This window comes from Mercenaria mercenaria, chromosome 13, assembly GCF_021730395.1.
Source record: "Mercenaria mercenaria strain notata chromosome 13, MADL_Memer_1, whole genome shotgun sequence".
Taxonomy (NCBI): domain Eukaryota; kingdom Metazoa; phylum Mollusca; class Bivalvia; order Venerida; family Veneridae; genus Mercenaria; species Mercenaria mercenaria.
Window position 1 is genome coordinate 32732118 of NC_069373.1, and position 22408 is coordinate 32754525.

At 36.4% G+C, this 22408-nt stretch overlaps 1 protein-coding gene across 1 annotated transcript; it reads right to left on the reverse strand.

Moving 5' to 3' along the window:
• Positions 1 to 1502: 1502 nt before the first annotated feature.
• Positions 1503 to 22073, reverse strand: LOC128547708 (ribitol-5-phosphate xylosyltransferase 1-like; the record flags this gene model as incomplete). The annotated part of the gene is made up of 3 exons (XM_053520809.1): positions 1503 to 14040; positions 17339 to 17509; positions 21763 to 22073. Coding segments are annotated over 3 exons (897 nt in total), but the record flags the coding sequence as incomplete, so codon positions are not given.
• Between the last annotated feature and the right edge of the window lie 335 nt (positions 22074 to 22408).

A 22408-nucleotide genomic window follows, 5' to 3' on the forward strand; every position in this document is an offset into this window, starting at 1 on the left:
AATATAAATCCATTTTGACTACAATCAGGGGAGGTAATCAGATATAAAATAACTCTTGAACCTACGACTGGATCTGATTTGTCATGGAATCCAAGATTTATTGTTGTTGAAGATATTTTGGAAGTTTGTATTAAAAAAAAATATATAAATGAAGTCTCTATATGGCTGCAAAAGCCAAAATAGCCGATTTTGGACCTTTAAGGGACCATAACTCTGGAACCCATGATGGAATCTGGCCAGTTCAAGAAAGGAATCAAGATCTTGTGGTGATACAAGTTGTGTGCAAGTTTGGTTAAAATCAAATCATAAATGAAGTTGCTATTGTGCAGACAAGGTCAAAATAGCTAATTTTGGCCCTTTTAGGGGCCATAACTCTGGAACCCATGATGGGATCTGGCCGGTTCAAAAAAGGAACTGAGATCTTATGGCAGCACAAGTTTTGTGCAAGTTTGATTAAATTCAAATCATAAATGAAGCTGCTATTGTGCAGACAAGGTCAAAATAGCTAATTCTGGCCCTTTCAGGTGCCATAACTCTAGAACCCATAAAGGAATCTAGCCAGTTCAAGAAAGGAACCAAGATCTTATAGTGATGCAAGTTGTGTGCAAGTTTGGTTAAAATCAAATCATAAATGAAGCTGCTATTGTGCAGACAAGGTCAAAATAGCTAATTCTGGCCCTTTCAGGGGCCATAACTCTGGAACCCATAATAGGATCTGGCCAGCTCAAGAAAGGAACCAAGATCTTATGGTGATACAAGTTGTGTGCAAGTTTAATTAAATTCATATCTTAAATGAAGCTGCTATTGTGCAGACAAGGTCAAAATAGCTAATTTTGGCACTTTCAGGGGTCATAACTCTGGAACCCATAAAGGAATCTGGCCAGTTCAAGAAAGGAACCCCAAGATCTTATAGTGATACAAGTTGTGTGCAAGTTTGGTAAAAATCAAATCATAAATAAAGTTGCTATTGTGCAGACAAGGTCAAAATAGCTAATTTTGGCCCTTTCAGGGGCCATAACTCTGGAACCCATGATGGGATCTGGCCAGTTCAAGAAAGGAACCAAGATCTTATAGTGACACAAGTTGTGTGCAAGTTTGGTAAAAATCAAATCATAAATAAAGTTGCTATTGTGCAGACAAGGTCAAAATAGCTAATTTTGGCCCTTTCAGGGGCCATAACTCTGGAACCCATGATGGGATCTGACCAGTTCAAGAAAGGAACCAAGATCTTATGGTGATACAAGTTGTGTGCAAGTTTGGTTTAAATAAAATCATAAATGAAACCACTATCGAGCAGACAAGAAATTGTGGACGGACGGACGACAGACGACGGACGAAGGGCAATCACAAAAGCTCACCCTGTCACTATGTGACAGGTGAGCTAAAAAGAAGTCAATGATAAAACAGAGGAAGAACCAAGTTACTTCTCGGACACAATCAAGGGAAGAAACTGACTAATGATCCCCATTGGCTTACACAAAATAAAAATCGCAAACACTGTGTATGTTCAACTTTTATTTTCATCTTGTATACTGATATGGCAATTTACCCATGAAAAATATGAAACCTACTTCTGCTAGAAAGATTATTCCATAATCAATTTCATTAAAAATCAACAACAATACAATCATAATGTGAAATGAACTACATACGATGTGAAAGACTGTCTTGTACTAAAAACTAAACTATAAATAACTATATAATACATAAACAAAACTTGAACAACACTGTAATACAACAACATTATTGTAAAAGTAGCAAAGAAATGAAAATGAGCCGTGCCATGAGAAAACCAACATAGTGGGTTTGCGACCAGCATGGATCCAGACCAGCCTGCGCATCCGCGCAGTCTGGTCAGGATCCATGCTGTTCGCTAACAGTTTCTCCAATTCCAATAGGCTTTAAAAGCGAACAGCATGGATTCTGACCAGACTGCGTGGATGCGCAGGCTGGTCTGGATCCATGCTGGTCGCAAACCCACTATGTTGGTTTTCTCATGGCATGGCTCAAATTATGAACATAACAAGAGGACTATGATGGTCCTGAATCGCTCACCTCTTCCCACATGACCCAGTTTTGAGTATGACGTCGTTTTTTCTATTATTTGACATAGTGACCTAGTTTTTGAGCTCATGTGACCCAGTTTCGAACTTGACCTAGATATTATCAAGATAAAAATTCTGACCAATTTTCATGAAGATCCATTGAAAAATATGGTCTCTAGAGAGGTCACAAGGTTTTTCTATTATTTGACCTATTGACCTAGTTTTCGAAGGTACGTGACCCTGTTTTGAACTTTACCTAGATATCATCAAGGTGAACATTCTCAGTAATTTTGATGAAGATCTCATGAAAAATACGGCCTCTAAAGAGGTCACAAGGCTTTTCTATTTTTATACCTACTGGCCTAGTTTTTGACCGCACGTGACCCAGTTTCGAAACTGACATAGATATCATCAAGGTGAACATTCAGATCAATTTTCATGAAGATCCATTGAAAAATATGGCCTCTAGAGAGGTCAAAAGATTTTAATAATTTTAGACCTACTGACCTAGTTTTTGACCACAGTTGACCCAGTTTCAAACTTGACCTAGATATCATCAAGATGAACATTCAGACCAACTTTCATACAGATCCCATGAAAAGTATGGCCTCTAGAGAGGTCACAAGGTTTTTTTATTATTTGACCTACTGATCTAGTTTTTTAAGGCACGTGACCCAGTTTCAAACTTGACCTAGAAATCATCAAGGTGAACATTCTGACCAATTTTCATGAAGATCCATTCAAGGGTATGGCCTCTAGAGAGGTCACAAGGTTTTTCTATTTTAAGACCTACTGACCTAGTTTTTGATCGCAGTTGACCCAGTTTCAAACTTGACCTATATATCATCAAGATAAACATTCAGACCAACTTTCATACAGATCCCATGAAAACTAGAGCTATCACTAAAGGTGATGAATGTATCCCCCCCCCCCCCCCCCGCATGCACCGACACAGTACATTGCAATTTGACGCACACAAGATTGCATAATTATGTGGACTGTATGTATATATAGACTGTATGTATACAGTATAGTAACAAAAAACAAAACAAAGTCCCATAACTATGCAGAATATATATCTAAAAGAATGTAACATGCACCATGCACAACTAGGGTTGGTACTGATCACTTGTGTGAAGTTTCATTAAATTGTGTGCAAGGGTTTGGTAGATTAGGCACGCGCAAAATTGCATATGCAGACTGTATGTACATAGTATGTTAACAAGAAACAAAGTCCAATAACTCTGCAATTTTTGTCGCTGAAAGAACCTAACATGCCCCATGCACAACTACTGTTGTTACTGATCACTTGTGTGAAAGTTTCATTAAATTGTGTCAAGAGGATGAGGAGAGATGGTGCGCACAAGATTGTGTCTATGTATATAGTATAGTAACAAGAGGACCATGATGGTCCTGAATCGCTCACTTATCTCCACATGACCCAGTGTTCAACTGAGTATGACATCGTTATTTCTATTATTTGACATAGTGACCTAGTTTTTGAGCACATGTGACCTAGATATCATCAAGATAAAAAATTCTGACCAATTTTCATGAAGATCCATTGAAAAATATGGCGTCTAGAGAGGTCACAAGGTTTTTCTATTATTCAACCTAATGACCTAGTTTTTGAAGGCACGTGACCCACTTTTAAACTTGACCTAGATATCATCAAGGTGAACATTCTCACCAATTTTCATAAAGATCTCGTGAAAAATATGGCCTCTAGAGAGGTCACAAGGTTTTTCTATTTTTCGACCTACTGACCTAGTTTTTGACCGCACATGACCCAATTACGAACCTGACCTAGATATCAACAAGCTGAACATTCTCACCAATTTTCATGAAGATGCATTGAGAAATATGGCCTCTAGAGAGGTCACAAGGTTTTTCTATTTTTAGACCTACTGACCTAGTTTTTGACCCCACGTGACCCAGTTTCGAACTTGACCTAGATATCATCAAGATGAACATTCTGACCAATATTCATGAAGATCTCATGAAAAATATGGCCTCTAGAAAGGTCACAAGGTTTTTCTATTTTTAGATCTACTGACCTAGTTTTTAACCCCACGTGACCCAGTTTCGAACTTGACCTAGATATCTTCAAGGTAAACATTCTGACCAATTTTCATGAAGATCCATTGAAAAATATCGCCTCTAGAGAGGTCACAAGGTTTTCCTATTTTTAGACCTACTGACCTAGTTTTTGACCGCACATGACCCAGTTTCGAACCTGACCTAGATATCATCAAGGTGAATATTCTGACTAATTTTCATAAAGATCCATTGAGAAATATGGCCACTAGAGAGGTAACAAGGTTTTTCTATTTTTAGATCTACTGACCTAGTTTTTGACCCCACTGACCCAGTTTCGAACTTGACCTAGATATCATCAAGGTGAACATTCTGACCAATATTCATGAAGATCTCATGAAAAATATGGCCTCTAGAGAGGTCACAAGGTTTTTCTATTTTAGATCTACTGACCTAGTTTTTAACCCCACGTGACCCAGTTTCGAACTTGACCTAGATATCATCAAGATGAACATTCTGACCAATTTTCATGAAGATGCATTGAGAAATATGGCCTCTAGAGAGGTCACAAGGTTTTTCTATTTTTAGACCTTATGACCTAGTTTTTGACCCTACGTGACCCAGTTCCGAACTTGACCTAGATATTATCAAGGTGAACATTCTGACCAATATTCATGAAGATCTCATGAAAAATATGGCCTCTAGAGAGGTCACAAGGTTTTTCTATTTTTACATCTACTGACCTAGTTTTTAACCCCACGTGACCCAGTTTCGAACTTGACCTAGAGATCTTCAAGGTAAACATTCTGACCAATTTTCATGAAGATCCATTGAAAAATATCGCCTCTAGAGAGGTCACAAGGTTTTCCTATTTTTAGACCTACTGACCTAGTTTTTGACCGCACATGACCCAGTTTCGAACCTGACCTAGATATCATCAAGGTGAATATTCTGACTAATTTTCATGAAGATCCATTGAGAAATATGGCCACTAGAGAGGTAACAAGGTTTTTCTATTTTTAGATCTACTGACCTAGTTTTTGACCCCAAATGACCCAGTTTCGAACTTGACCTAGATATCATCAAGGTGAACATTCTGACCAATATTCATGAAGATCTCATGAAAAATATGGCCTCTAGAGAGGTCACAAGGTTTTTCTATTTTTAGATCTACTGACCTAGTTTTTAACCCCACGTGACCCAGTTTCGAACTTGACCTAGATATCATCAAGATGAACATTCTGACCAATTTTCATGAAGATGCATTGAGAAATATGGCCTCTAGAGAGGTCACAAGGTTTTTCTATTTTTAGACCTTATGACCTAGTTTTTGACCCTACGTGACCCAGTTTCGAACTTGACCTAGATATCATCAAGGTGAACATTCTGACCAATATTCATGAAGATCTCATGAAAAATATGGCCTCTAGAGAGGTCACAAGGTTTTTCTATTTTTAGACCTACTGACCTAGTGTTTGACCCCACGTGACCCAGTTTCGAACTTGACCTAGATATCATCAAGGTGAACATTCTAACCAATTTTCATGAAGATCTTGTGAAATATATGGCCTCTAGAGTGGTCACAAGCAAAAGTTTACGGACGCACGCACGGACGGACGCACGGACGGACGACGGACGACGGACACCGCGCGATCACAAAAGCTCACCTTGTCACTTTGTGACAGGTGAGCTAACAAAAAAACAAAGTCCCATAACTATGCAATTTTCTTTTTCTGAAAGAACCTAACATGCCCCATGCACAACTACTGTTGTTACTGATCACTTGTGTGAAGTTTTATTAAATTCTGTCAAGGGGATGAGGAGAGATGGTGCGCACAAGATTGTGTCTATGTATATAGTATAGTAACAAAAAAACAAAGTCCCATAACTCTGGAATTTTTTTTTTCTAAAAGAACCTAACATGCCCCATGCACAACTACTGTTGGTACTGATCATTTGTGTGAAGTTTCATTAAATTCTGTCAAGGGGATAAGGAGAGATGGTGCGCACAAGATTGTGTCTATGTATATAGTATAGTAACAAAAAAACAAAGTCCCATAACTCTGGAATTTTTTTTTCTAAAAGAACCTAACGTGCCCCATGCACAACTACTGTTGTTACTGATCACTTGTGTGAAGTTTCATTAAATTCTGTCAAGGGGATAAGGAGAGATGGTGCGCACAAGATTGCGTCTACGGACAGACGGACAGACAGACAGACAACCTGAAACCAGTATACCCCCCCTTACAACTTTGTTGTCGGGGGGTACAAATATGGCCTCTAGAGAGGTCACAACGTTTTTTCATTATCTGACCTACTGACCTGCTTTTTGAAGGCACGTGACCCACTTTCAAACTTGACCTAGATATTATCAAGGTGAACATTCTGACCAATTTTCATGAAGATCTCATGAAATATATGGCCTCTAGAGAGGTCACAAGGTTTTTCTATTTTTAGACCTACTGACCTAGTTTTTGACTGCACATGACCCAGTTTCGAACTTGACCTAGATATCATCAAGATGAACATTCAGACCAACTTTCATACAGATCCCATGAAAAATATGGCCTTTAGAGAGGTCACAAGGTTTTTCTATTATTTGACCTACTGACCTAGTTTTTGATGGCACGTGACCCACTTTCTAACTTGACCTAGATATCATCAAGGTGAACGTTCTGACCAATTTTCATGAAGATCTTGTGAAATATATGGCCTCTAGAGAGGTCACAAGGTTTTTCTATTTTTAGACCTACTGACCTAGTTTTTGAGGGCACGTGACCCAGTTTCAAACTTGACCTAGATATCATCAAGGTGAACATTCTGACCAATTTTCATGAAGATCTTGTGAAATATATGGCCTCTAGAGAGGTCACAAGGTTTTTCTATTTTTAGACCTACTGACCTAGTTATTGATGGCACGTGACCCAGTTTCGAACTTGACCTAGATATCATCAAAATGAACATTCTGACCAACTTTCATAAAGATCCCATGAAAAATGTGACCTCTAGAGTGGTCACAAGCAAAAGTTTACGGACGCACGCACGCACGCACGGACGACGGACACCGCGCGATCACAAAAGCTCACCTTGTCACTTTGTGACAGGTGAGCTAAAAACAGGAAATTTCTAATTCTAAACCATAAATGAAGCATTATTCTACAATAACAATGACCAGTGCAATCTGCATTCCATAGCTGATATATTCTGTTTCAGATGCTACAGTTTAACAATTCTTTATCACCCTTCCAGATTTTAATGGCAGATGATGACCCTTTCACCTCCTCCATCATTTTGTAACTATCTGTATAAAATTAAAACTGACCATAGTAATCTGCAGGTAAGATTTTACTTTAAAAAAAAGAGATGCACAGTTTCTAAATTCAACTATTATTTAAGACTGGAAGGTATTTTACATTCACTATGTTTCGTTGTATGATTCAGTTTCATTCCTGCTGTTTCATTTCACACTTAATAATGATACACTTAGATATAGCCAATCTATGTTTTTTTATTAAACATTTTACATTGTTGTATATTTACCATGTAATGCATGTGTTTAATTTAAATCATAAAAGGGGTAACCTGCTGTGCATTTCCCTACAAGCCATGTATCCTACCTATTTGGTGCATTTCCTAAACCCCTATACAGTGGATTCATAACTACATATACAATCTGATACTATTTTCTATAACCAGCACTATTACTGACTTTAAAACCAAGTAAAGAACTAAACTATAAAGAACATAAGCTCCTCTCCGGTGGTCAGGAGGTACTTGTGTGTGTTATTTTCAGTCTCAGGTATGCTGTAACATTGACCTTAGACTTGATGACCCAATTACAATGACCATAGACAAACATGCTGTACAATTTAGTGGTCATAGGCCAAAGCAATCTCCTATTATTGATCAGAAACCACAAGGTTCCTGTGACATCATGACCCCAAAACAATACAGGTAATCTACAAACAGACAGATAGACAGACTGACATCAGCCAAACAATATACCTACTCTTCCTCCGAGCTAAGTGTAACTAAATATATATATGAATCAAACTAAATATACATGTTCTAGTAAAATTAGCTAACAAATTTTCAGTCTAAAATTCAGCTGAGACTGAAAATGTTTTGTGAACATAGAGCCAGATCAATAACTGTGAAAACAGTACAACTAGTCTTTTAATACTAACATGTTACAACAACTAACATTAAGTGAAATCAAACCAGTCACTACCAATAACAGACTGGAAGACCATTCAATTGAGAATGAATGAATAAATCTGATTATCTAACAGTTACAGCAAATGACATGAAGACAAAATAATAAAGTAAAGCAATTTCCTGCACTCGTGGCAAATACCGAGCAATGGCATTAAACTATTATACCAAAGTGTCCTGAAGTTGGTAAATTTCAAATCCAAAAAGTGACACAGATGCTATTTTCAGCATCATTATGAAGATTGTCATAACTATGACTATTATGATTTTATTTTATGATTGTTGAAGCCTTCGTAAAAAGACAGAACCAGTTCTACAATCCAAGGTGGAGAAATAAAAACTTCTCCATACCTTAAACAATATGATAAAACACAATATCTATTTTGTATAATATAACAAGTATCACATGACATCTAGGTCAATATGCAAGTTACTGGACAGCAAGACAGAAAAGGATATTACGAATTATGAATCATTAAAGATTTTTGGCTTCACTTTCAAGTCTATAAACATGTGTATGGACCTCAATGCCATACAATACGTGTTTAATGGCTAATGAGTCACAAAACAGTAATTTACACAAATTCTTCAAGAGAGGGCAAGTCTATTCTAAATTTTTATATTTTTGGAATCTGATGTAAATTTATCAAGAAGTTTTAAATTCATCTCAACCCGTAAAACATGCATAATTATAATTCATATTCCATAAAAGTCACAACCTTGAACACAAAGTATAAAAATCTAAGTCTGTAAAAGATACTTGTAGAACAAAAATTAACAAAACAGAAATATCATATGAGCCACGCCATGAGAAAACCAACATAGTGCGTTTGCGACCAGCATGGATCCAGACTAGCCTGCGCAGGCTGGTCTGGATCCATGTTGGTCGCAAATGCACTATGTTGGTTTTCTCATGGTGCAGCTCATATAAATAATAATCACAAAATAATAACATTAATTATGACATTTTCATGTGTTGGTCCTACATATCCAGTGCTGGGGTATGTAGTTGTGAAATAGTGTGATTCAAACCCCACAAAGTCCTAGCTGAGCTGCGGACACCTTATCAATACTTAGTTACAACTATTTGGCACTTGGCTCTCAGCATATTCCTGTCAAATGAATATACATCTTATACAACAACCTCTCAAGAACAGACATTCATTAATTTAAAACTAAAAGTGAATTCAATCAGTCTTGTACTATTTCACTGACAAAAAATGTATAAAAAATTGCCTCTTGAGTCAGAAAGTCTCAATTAAATAAAATGCAAATTGAAACATTTCTCCTAAAAACAACTTTCAGTGTTTTCAATGAATTCATTTTTTTTACATATACACATATTTCTGTATATTTGGAGCAAGAACATATAAAGGATATTTGTTTGTTTCACTGTAAGATTGTAATATCTTTCACAATTGATCACCAGATGTAATATTTTCATGAGTGGCAAAGCCATAAGTGAAAATGTAAGATTATGGTGTTCATGCATGGAAGATATTTTAATCTTACATTTAAAACGAACATATTTTCTTTTTATTTCATGTCTTAACAAAATTTACCCATTTTTATAATTTCTTACCAGAGAGAAAAATATATTTGATATTCTTCACTGAAAATATCAAATATATTTCACTCTAGTATTTTGATAATTCACTGAAAAACATGTTATCAGCTAGAGCTGCTTTTGAGAAAAGCGCACGTCTCCCACAACTGCCTAATCATCTGAATAGTAGTACATGAGTCAACCAAACACCAAGACCTCAACTGCCTTATCAGACTTTCAGTGCTTTGATTATCAAACGCAAGTTTTAAAGGCCATAATTCCCAAGTGCCTGGGCCAATTTGGCTAGTTATCGAACTTGGCCGAGGACTTATTGGCAAACATATTTTGTTCAAGTTTGGTGAAGATTGGATGAGAAATGTTCGACTTAAAGAGTGCGGACAAGCTTTGTGACAGACAGACACACACAGACAGACAGACAGGAGTAAATCAATACGTCTCCCACACCACTGTGTGGTGGGAGACATAATCACGTTTATTACAGTTACCCAATATCTTTAAATGTAGTATTATTATGATGAAGAAATTTTCATAATTTGTCGTACATTTCAAATAAGAACGCAAAATTCGAAACTAATAGCAATGTGTTTTCTTGATCATCTTTTATCTTCTAATTTTTGTAAACACTACAGCAATTTTTATATTTCACCAGCATTCATGAAAATTACATTATTCAGCAAGATAATACATTTTCCTGTCTTAATTTTCTCTTCTATTAAATATTTATCAAAATTACATTATGTTTAACATACAAATATTTTTCTGATGTTCCATCAAGATCAATGATAAAACAAAAGAAAAACTGATGAAAAAAAATGAAAATAATAGCTTAGTGTTTTAGGTAATCACGATTAACAGTATATAAATTTAAGTAACACATGTTACAATGTTCAAAGACAAGACTGTTTCTAATCATGAAAGTTTGAAATGCATGCAAGTCTATGTGTAATACATGGCATATACCTGTATAAGGAATGGCAGTTATGTATAGCTATCACAGAATGCTATTCTGTAACACTTTGATTCAGGGTCATGACCTTTTAATTGTATTATTAAGGAGCTGAAAGGTTTGTAACTTCTTATTTCTTATTTTACACTGGTTTACTGAATTATAATGGTAGGCAATATTAGAAACATTCATAAGACTTTCAATACTATTTAGCCTTTAGCCTGCTGGCGGCAAGTTAATATTATTCTGCCTTTGCGACCAGTGCAGACCAAGATCAGCCTGCACGTCTACTATGTAAGTCTATGTAAAACTTGTGACCCCCGGGGTGGGGCCTCTTTTCACCCAAGAGGCACAATTTGAACAATCTTGATAAAGGACCATAAGATGATGTCATATGCCAAATATCAAGGCTCTATGCCTTTCGGTTTTGAACAAGAAGATTTTAAAGTTTTTCCTTTCGGTTGCCATGGCAACCAGAGTTCTGCATGGAATTAAATTCTTTGAACAATTTTGAAAGGGGACCACCAAACGACCATTTAAGTTTGGTGTAATTCTGCCCAGTGGTTTTCAAGGAGATTTTTTTAGAAAATGTTGACGGACGCACGACTGACGACGGACACTGAGCGGTCACAAAAGGTCACCATGAGCTTCTGGCTAAGGTGAGCTAAAAAGATACCTATGTTATGAAAAATACGTATTTATCACATATACCATAGCAGGGAGACAATCAAAATCCCCTTGATCAAAATCCCCTCCACTGAAAAATGACAGGGTGTTACAAAATCCCCTTCATACTTTTGCAGGGGGTATCATAATCCCCTCTGTGATTTTTACTTATTTCATCAAGTTCAAATACAACTATATACAACTTAAAAGTCTATTGCATAAAGCATGTAAATAAAATGCCTTTAGCAAACATAATATAATTTGTAGCACTGACATCTATATATCTATAATGTTAATCACAGAGGGGATTATGATACCCCCTGCAAATGTGTGAAGGGGATTTTGTAACACCCAGTCATTTTTCAGTGGAGGGGATTTTGATCAAGGGGATTTTGATATACACTCCATCAAGCACATAGAACATATTTATCACATGGAAGTGAAAGATAGCCTTTACATAATCTTGGCATTACACTAATGTGAAAACACTTTAATGCTGTTTAAAGTATAGGAGACGTTAGCCAAATTCACTTTGTCTACAATAGGCAACTGTGCCATTCATGAAAATACCGCATCTGCAGTTCACCACTTGAAGGATATCCAATTCTTATAACAAACCCTCTGCATTTCTGCTTTTCCAAGGGAACAAATGTGTTAACTGTACATATGCCTAGATACGTTAGAGAAATACTGAATTTACAAGCAAGCATGACAATCATTGTAATGATATTAACAGCACCTTAACAGACATGTACATACATGCCATAATTTTTCCGGACCTTTCCGGGATTCTGAGTTAAAATTTCCGGGATTTTTACCCTTTGTCCGGGACATACACCGTGACATTAGTATTCGTCTGTTTCATGCATAAATATCATAAAATTATATGCAGTTTCCAGAGATAAACATTGTTCCCTCGCTTAGGAATAATTTGTTGCAAATGTCGTTTAGCTTTCTATGGGAGGTAAATAGGGTAATTTACGTCTATAGTTCGGCACGTGAATTGGTTGCGTTCCCGAGGTGAACTGAATTGGGAGACTTGCTATATACGAAGAGTTAACCTGGTCATCGTGATTTAGAATCCAGCTTATTTGGTATCTTTTTAAAGCTTAAAAGTTTACCTAATCATTAATAAAATGGTATCCTTAAAGGAAATAAATAAATCTTGTAGATAAAATCGATATAAAATATTTCAGGTTGGGTCAATTTTCAAGGATCGGCCGGCAAAGGCATTCAGTAGTCAAAAGTTTAATTTAGAATATGTGTGACAATCAATCATCATTTTGAAAGATTACAACCTTTTAAAATATTTATCGTTTAATTGACCGTTATCAGCCATTTCTTCCAATCAAGGCTACATGTAGCTTCACTGCCTACGTGCTAACAACAACGAGATTTTCGGCTATTGTTCCTAATATTAAATTATCATAAAACTGTTATTGATTGCATAATTTTGTCAATTCATAATCAGGGTCATCAAAATAGCTGACTGTAAATTAATCTGGGTCATCAAAAGATCGCAGTGCACAATATGAGTGGTGATCGGAGCTAGCTTTCAACATGTGTCCCGCTCGAGGGCATGAAACTGATTATCGGATGATTAGGAATAAACAATGTGACACCGGTGACTGTTTATTGTGTTTTATTCATGTAAAATTCAACAATTTATCGGCAAAAAAACTAGTTTTTTGGGGGGTTATTTTTGTTTTTCTGTATTTTTAATTTTCCGGGACATTTCAACACTGTCCGGGACACCGGGACGAGTATGTGATTTCCGGGACAATCCCGGACAATCCGGGACGTATGACATGTATGGACATGTAAAATAAGAATAGCTATAACTTACAATCAAATCATCCATCTCTAAATCAAATTACAAGTCATATGAATGAGTTTTATTTAGAAAACTTACAACCTTACTAACCGAACTTGAAACTCAGTGTTTTTTAGTTTTATTTTATAGAATTTATGAATTAAAATAAAAATATTAATAAATAAATAGAACTATAAAATAATCACATACAGACTGACTCAGTTTTGAGTATAGATGAGAGATTTTCAATATACAAACTCTTGTACAAACTTGAATCACACTTAACTGAGATTTTATTACAAAAATAAAACTAAATAAATCTAACTTCTATTAACATTATCTGTTTAGGCCAAAGAAATGTCTGTTAATAGCTCCAATCAGTTTTTGTCGCATTTTAGATTTAAAACTTTCATACCATAGTAATATATTTCTCCTCCTTTTCACTACTTCACTATGTCGCAACTTTTTCTCATTTTCTAAAATTTTAGTCAATTCTGACCAGTCTTTGATATAAATAATTGGTGCATCCATTTCTTTGAGCAGACGCAAAGGAAATGTATTTGAGTTTTTAGATTTCCCACAATTGCCAGGGGTCATGATGTCCTCCACAACTGGAATGGAACCATATGTTATAGCCTCGTATATTCTGTAGCACTCCGTGTTTACACCAACCGGGTTTAGTGTGAGATCGCTCTGAGATAATGCTTGTATGAACTGCTCCCTTGTCTCGTCTGTCTCCAGGGGCAACCACCTGAAATAAATGTCATCTTTACAAGTTTTGATAATAACAAAATTAGTATGTTACATTCATGCCGAATGGACTTCTTCCACGTTTGTCCTGAAAATAATTCTGTCAAAATTAAAAGGTGAAATCAACACTGAGTTACCTCTCTTAGATAATATCTAACACAACTTAGCTTTCCCAAAGTCTTTTTAACTTAAGGTAGCAGGGTACACTTGGATTCGAAAATTTTGGGCACGGACAGTCTTACATGTCACGAGTCGCAATATTGCACTTCCCTTATGAGCAGAATCAGTGTGGCCATTTTATAAATTGTGTGCATGTTTTGTGCTTTTAATTAATGGCAAGATCAGGATTCTCATACAAGAATAAAGAAAGTTATCAAAACGAAAGTTTTACACCATCCATGAAAAATATCATGCCAAAATCATCAATTTTGCACTTTTTGAACAGCCTGCAATGATCCCGCTGCAAGAACAATGCCCAATTTTATTGCATTTATCAATTTAATAGTCCTTACTGAACTTCAAGATACAAACGGAATGGGGGCCCATCCAGCTCGATTTTTTTCACAAAATAGCGAAAATGTTCCTAAGTATCAATCAAAAAGCACAGAACCCTTCCATGATTTGAATTTTCTGCGAAAAGGTGCCTCATTGATTCATACAAAGCTACCAGCAGTTAGTTTTACAACTGACATCAGAATTTTACATGTGTATAAATTTTCTAAAGAATCAACAATCATTATCTCTCACCTTAATTTACAGACATCCAAAATCACGAAGTTCTAATTATAAAAAATATTGACAGGGGCCAAAATTCGAAGTGTACCCTGCTACTTAAGATGGGACATAATACAGAAAATGAAAGTCAGAATTTTGGAAGCTGGCTCAGGGTGGTAATGGTTTGTGGAGAGTTTAAAAGCATTCAGTCCATTACAGTGCCTGACAAACCTTTATAAAGCAGCAAGCAAGCCTGAGTTTAAAACCTCTTTGATGTCATCTCATGATATCAAAAACTTATATAAAGTAGTTTCTGAGAAAATTACCAACTTGCAAATCTTTCAGCAAACTTTTTTTTTAAGTTAATGGGGCTTTATATTTTTTATATTCATTAAATGTATGTCAGAGTTAAAAAAAACAAGAGCTGTCTCCATAGGATGACATATGCCCCCGATGGCACTTTGAATGAGTAGTTATGGCCGATGTTAGAGTTTAGGACCTTTGACCTACGGAGCTGGGTCTTGCGTGCGACACGTCGTCTTACTGTGACACACATGCATGCGTAGTTATTTTAAAATCCATGCATGAATGACAAAGATATGGACAGGACACGCCCATCAATGCACTATCATGAAAAATGACCTTTAACGTCTAAGTGTGACCTTGACCTTTGAGCTACAGACCTGGGTCTTGCGCGCGACACGTCGTCTTACTGTGGTACACATTCATGCCAAGTTATTTGAAAATCCATCCATGGTTGACAAAGATATGGACCGGACAGGCCCATCAATGCACTATCCTTTAATGTCTAAGTGTGACCTTGACCTTTTAGCTACGGACCTGGGTCTTGCGCGCGACACGTCGTCTTACTGTGGTACATATTCATGCCAAGTTATTTGAAAATCCATCCATCGATGACAAAGATATGGACCGGACACGCCCATCAATGCACTATCCTTTAATGTCTAAGTGTGACCTTGACCTTTGAGCTACGGACCTGGGTCTTGCGCGCGACACGTCGTCTTACTGTGGTACACATTCATGCCAAGTTATTTGAAAATCCATCCATCGATGACAAAGATATGGACCGGACACGCCCATCAATGCACTATCCTTTAATGTCTAAGTGTGACCTTGATCTTTGAGCTACGGACCTGGGTCTTGCGCGCGACACGTCATCTTATTGTGGTACACATTCATGCCAAGTTATTTGAAAATCCATCCATCGATGACAAAGATATGGACTGGACACGAAAATTGCGGACAGACCGACAGACCGACAGACTGACAGACGGGCGGACGGTTCAAAAACTATATGCCTCCCTTCGGGGGCATAAAAACCTGTCCTGTTAGGTAATGTCATTATGCTGAAGATTTGTGTAAGATTTAAAAGCATCTGGTCAAGTCGTTCTAGGAAACCCTTAGGAAACCCATTTACATCCAAAACATTCACCAAATTTCTAGGTTAAAAAGGAACATAGTTGTGACAAAATGTAAGCTCAAGTTATGGTACTTTTCTAGAAAGGTACAATTCATGATGCGAAGGGAGTATGAAAACATCTGTACAGTAGTTTCTGAGCAACTGAGCAACCTGCTCACATGTAAAATATTTGTCACATTGACAGCTTTAATATTCAAATAGTCGAGCTAAATCTTAGAACATCGGTTCGGTATCATTTTTCAAATATAACAGCAGTGTGTTAATGCTTCAAGTTACCTAACACCACAATATGACTTCAACATGCAACGTAATTTGTTGACAATTTAACAGTCTAAGCTTAGTGGTATAAAACATAGGCTGTGTGTTTTCAAGTAATTTTGCCATTATCACTTCCAGTGCCAAAATTTGAGAAATATTTTGTGGTTCAATGGTGTGAAAACAGGGAAGGCAAAATTAAGAATCAAATCAGTTCTCACAGTATGAGTAAGGACTTGCAAGCTTTATAATATGAAAAAAAAAACACAAGCAGTCTTCCTACAAAAAGAACAAGGAAAGGCATACTTCATGAAAATCTAAGATGAGACACTTGGTCTAAGACAATTAAACAAAGAATGTGTCCAAATGATTCAAATGCTCACCCCCTCCATATCCTCCCTATTATGTAATGTACAGACAAAAATGTGTGAGTTCTGTGATTAATAGTACTTTTACAATAGAATGTTTTAAGTTTAGTTTTAAACTGTGACCTTGACCTTTGGGCTTTAGACATGGATCTTGCTTGTGACATATCATCTATGGTTATAATTTGTGCAAAGATATTTTGAAATTCCAAAATGAATTACCAAGTTCAGGACAGAATGCAACGAACTCTGCAAAACATCATCTTGTTATGTTGGTCATATATAAAACTTGTACCAACTTCATTCTAAATCCTATCATGTACCATAAAGTTCTTTCAGGGACCTGATTTTCTATACATACGCATGCATGCACACACACAGACATGGACTAAAGGATACAAGTAAAACTATATCCCCTTGCCACTATCAAGGTACTAAAACTTTTATCCAAAATAGCAGACGCAAATATAACTGAATCTGCTTCAAGCACTTGTGACAACTCATAAACCTCAGCCTACACTTACTGTCTTCTAGCCTTGATCAAACATTTTTCTCTGAAGAAATCTCCCTCTAAAATTTTCATTAAAGTTTCTCGTGATGAATTTTTGTAAATGGTCCCAAAAAAGTTGCAGGAATATTGTCTACGGATATGTACAGGTAGCTTGGAGCTGTCTACAGTTGGAAAGTCTCTGTACCTGGAAATAAACAAGATATATGACTATATAGACTTGTGTCCAGAAATAAACAAGGTATATGACTGTATAGACTTGTATCTGGAAATAAACAAGATATATGACTGTATAGACTTGTGTCCGGAAATAGATGAGATATGACTGTACAGACTTGTGTCTGGAAATAAACAAGATATATGACGGTATAGACTTGTGTCTGGAAATAAACAAGATATGACTGTATAGACCTGTGTCTGGAAATAAACAAGATATGACTGTATAAACTTGTGTCTGAAATAAACAAGATATGACTGTATAGACTTGAGTCTGGAAATAAACAAGATATGACTGTACAGGCTTATGTCTGGAAATAAACAAAATATGACTATATAGACTTGTAGTTGAAAATAAACAAGATATGAATGTACAGGCTTGAGTCTTAAACAATTTATGTCAGTACAGACTTGTTTCTGGAAATCAACAAGATATGATTTACAGACTTGTGTTCGGAAATAAAACAAGGTATGACTGCACAGACTTGTTTCTGGAAATCAACAGGATATGAATGCACAGACCTGTGTCTGGAAATAAACATTTATGACTGTACAGACTTGTGGCTGGAAATAAACAAGATAAGACTGTATAGACTTGTGGCTGAAAATAAACAAGATATGACTGTATAGACTTGTGGCTGGAAATCAACAAGATATGACCTGGAAATAAACATAAAATATGACTGTATAGGAATGTATCTGAAAATAAAGATGAAATGCAACTTCATACAGTAACATACCTGGAAATAAACATTAGATATGACTAAACAGAAAATGTATGGAAATGTATCTGGAAATAAACACTGGATGAATATACAGAAAATGTATGGAAATGTATCTGGAAATAAACACTGGATATGAATATACAGAAAATGTATTGAAATGTATCTGGAAATAAACACTGGATATGAATATACAGAAAATGTATTGAAATGTATCTGGAAATAAACACTGGATTTGAATATACAGAAGATTGAAATGTAATGATATGACTGTACAGAAATGTATTTGAAAATAAACATACGATATGACTATACAGAAATGCATCTAGAAATAAACATAATATATAACTTATAGATAAGTTTGTGGCTATAAACATTATATATGACTGTATAGAAATGTTCTGGAAATAAACATTTTGACCTTACTACTGAGGATTAGTTTATACATAATTTATTTTAGGTTGATAGTGAAGCAAGTTCTACAACTTATATTAATAACTCTCGACACCTCATTCCTGATGGAATCCATTGCCACGAGGGTATGAGAGAAGAGGCCAGTTTCCCTTTTAATGCTGAGCGCCAAGCAAGGGAGCTACTGGTACCTTTTTTTCATGTCTTTGGTATGAAGCAGCCGAAGATTGAACCCACAACCTCCTGCACTTGAAGCGGACGCTCTACTACTAGGCTATCACGGCGGTAAACCAAGAAGATTGGTGATCTTCAATCAAGCTGTTCATAAGAAAAAGCCTGCTGGCGGCAAGTCATTCTGCCTTTGGGACCAGTGGTGACCAAGATCAGCCTGCACAGATGTGCAGGCTAATCATGGACTGCACTGTTTGCCATTCAGTCAGTATCTTATTTGGTAAGCACCCCTTTAAACAGATAATAGTTCTGTCCAAATCAAAAGATAGACAAGTTCATTATAGAAATTTAGGTTGGTAAGGGTTAAATGTTTTTGTCAATTTTTAGCTCTAGCAGCCCCATTAATGCCGTCAAGAAGAACCAATTTCATCAACTTGAGAAATATGAGGCAACTATGTTTTCAACCAACTTTGGTGAACATTCATCATGCAGTTAATGAGGGGATGTTGTTTAAAGGTTTTTCAGTTATTAACTGTGGCCCCTTTAGTGCAGTCCAGGGAATTTTAACTTTTGAACAAACCTGAGAAACATCAGAACAAGCAAGTTTCTTACCAAAAAGTTTGGTGAATATTCACTAAGTGTTTCATGAGAAGAAGTCCTATCAAGGTTTTCCAATGTTTTGCAGTGTAGGGAACAAAATGTGAACAAAGAAGAAACTTCCATTAAAGGATAATTCAGAAAAAGTATGATACAATCCATCAAGCGGGTTATTAGCTGGGGTTTTTGTTGTTGTTTTTGCTCTAGTGGCCCTGTAATGCAGACAGTGAGTTGGAACCATCTGAAAAAAACTGAGGTCAACACTAAGACTGAGTTTGATGTAATTCTGGTGAGTACTTTCAGTAGAGAAAAGGTAAAAGCAGTTTACAGCACTGTACATACATGTATGAATAAAACGCAAAATGTCTTGTAAAAGGTGATTTTATTAGTCAGTTTTTTTATTCCTCAAAATCAAGTCTTCTTAAGGCACTGCAAAATTAACTAATAAATGCCATTTAATAATATATATAAACTAAACATTGACACTGACTTACTCTTTTGGTAACTCTGAAATATGTGAAAGTTATTCAATATAATAACATAAAGTGGCTTCGTCATGTGCATCTACATACATCAATGGTGCTGCGAAAAGTGCAATTGACTTCTTCATTAATTATTTAAGGAGAGAAATTGCAAACCAGTAATTTAGAACCTGTAATTGTCTTACCAATCTATTCTGGTCTATACAATGTATTAAGGGTCTGTAAGCATTGCTTAATTATATGCACTTAAGAACAATATAATTGTATTATAAACATGATTGATTGCCAGTAGAAAGGTTTTATAATCAACAGTTCTGGTAGGCTGAAAGGCACATGCTGACATAGTTTAAGGCAGCATCAACAATGATTCAGTTATGCCTGTTGCCATAACTAAATAGAAGTTCATGGTTTTGAAACCCAGCTAGGGCCAAGCTAAAACTTCCTTACATTGTATCTTAAGCTATGTTTTCTCAAAGCAATTACTAAAATAACTAGAAGATGCTTTTGTAAAAAGGTGAATGTCTTCCCCAATGCATAGCTGTATAGGCAAGAAGTCAATAGGGGACAGGAGCAAAAGTCAAAGAGACACTGATGGTTGGCTGCAATAGGGATCATCTATTTGGCATGTCCAGTCATCCCACTAACTTTAAACATTCTGGGCCTGGTGGTTCTCAAGTTATTGTTCAGGCTCCTGTGACTTTGACCTTTGATCAAGTGACCCCAAAATCAATAGGGGTCGTCTACTCTGCATGTCCAATCACCCTGTTAAGTTTAAAAATTCTATGTCAAGTGGTTCTCAAGTTATTTGGAAAGAGTTTTCTATGTTCAGCCCCATGTGACCTTGACCTTTGATGGAGTGACCTAAAAAACAATAGGGGCCATGCATCTTCTTTGTAAGTCCTAACACCCTATGAAGTTTGAAGGTTCTAGGTCAAATGGTTCTCAAGTTATTGACAAAAAATGGATTTCCATTTTCTGTCTGCTTTAACCTTGACCTTTAATAGATTGATCGCAAAATCAATAGAGGTCATCTACTCTGTATGTCCAATCATCCTATGAAGTTTCAAAATTCTGGGTCAAGTGGTTCTCAAGTTACTGTCCTGAAATGATTTTACATGACCAGGCCTCTGTGACCTTGACCTTTAATAGACTGACCCCAAAATCAATAGGGGTCATCTACTCTGCATGTTCAATCATCCTATGAAGATTAAACATTCTGGGTCAAGTGCTTCTCAAGTTATTGATCAGAAATGGTTTTCCATGTTCAGGCCCCCATGACCTTGACCTTTAATAGAGTGATCCCAAAATCAACTGGGGTCATCTTCTCTGTATGTCCAATCATCCTATGAAGTTTTAACATTCTGGGTCAAGTGGTTCTCAAGTTACTGACTGGAAACAGTTTTCCATGTTCTGGCCCCTGTGACCTTGACTTTTAATAGTGACCCCAAAATCAATAGGGACCATCTACTTTGCATGACCAATCATCCTATGAAGTTTCAACATTCTGGATCAAGCGCTTCTCAAGTTATTGATCAGAAATGGTTTTCAATGTTCAGGCCCCTGTGACCTTGACCTTTGATGGAGTGACTCCAAAAACAATAGGGGATGTCTACTCCAGCAGCCCTACCACCCTATGAAGTTTGAAGGTTCTAGGTCAAATGATTCTCTAGTTATTGATCGGAAATGAAATGTGACGGACGGACAGGGCAAAAACAATACGTCTCCCCTTTGGGGGGGGGGGGGGGGGGGAAAGACATAATTCTTGATAATCAAGCTAAAAATAAATAAATTAACTGAATTTAATGCCTGATAACTGTCCATCATAATTGTATATTACTTACGTGGCAACCCCTAATGGCCATTGGTAGAAATTTACGTTGTCTATTTCAGGACTGTCGTACACCAAGAACACAAATTTCACCAGTCCGCCATTATAGTGCATGTAATTGTGAAGCCAGGAATTATTGCACTGTTCGTTGCCTAGCAACACCAGGCCAACATTACGCAGCTGAGACAGATTATGCAGGGATTTGAGCCAGGTTTCAGCAAACTGAACTTTATCTGGTTCCCGGCCATTCAGTATGAGCAACAGGTTCTCTGTATCTTTTGGCACATGTTCCGGAATTACACCAGGACCAGTTCGGAATCTGAAATGAAAATATCATACGATGATAAATTATCAGACTAAAATGATGTAGTCTAGCTTTTCATATACAGTACAAGTAGAACAAATATATTACTATAAACAAAATTCTGACAAAAGGACACACTTCTCTTAGTAAACAGGCCACTAGACTTTTTCAATGGAAGAAGAAGACAATAACTATTTGTATTCCCGATCCAGCCATAGTTCAGTACTCTTCAATCAAAAATCAAATAGAAATTGATTGTAAAAAAATATAGAAGTAGTCCACTTCTATGTGCATCAAATTTTTGCACTGAATTGTAAAAACCAATTCAATAATTAAAACATTCTTAAATACATTA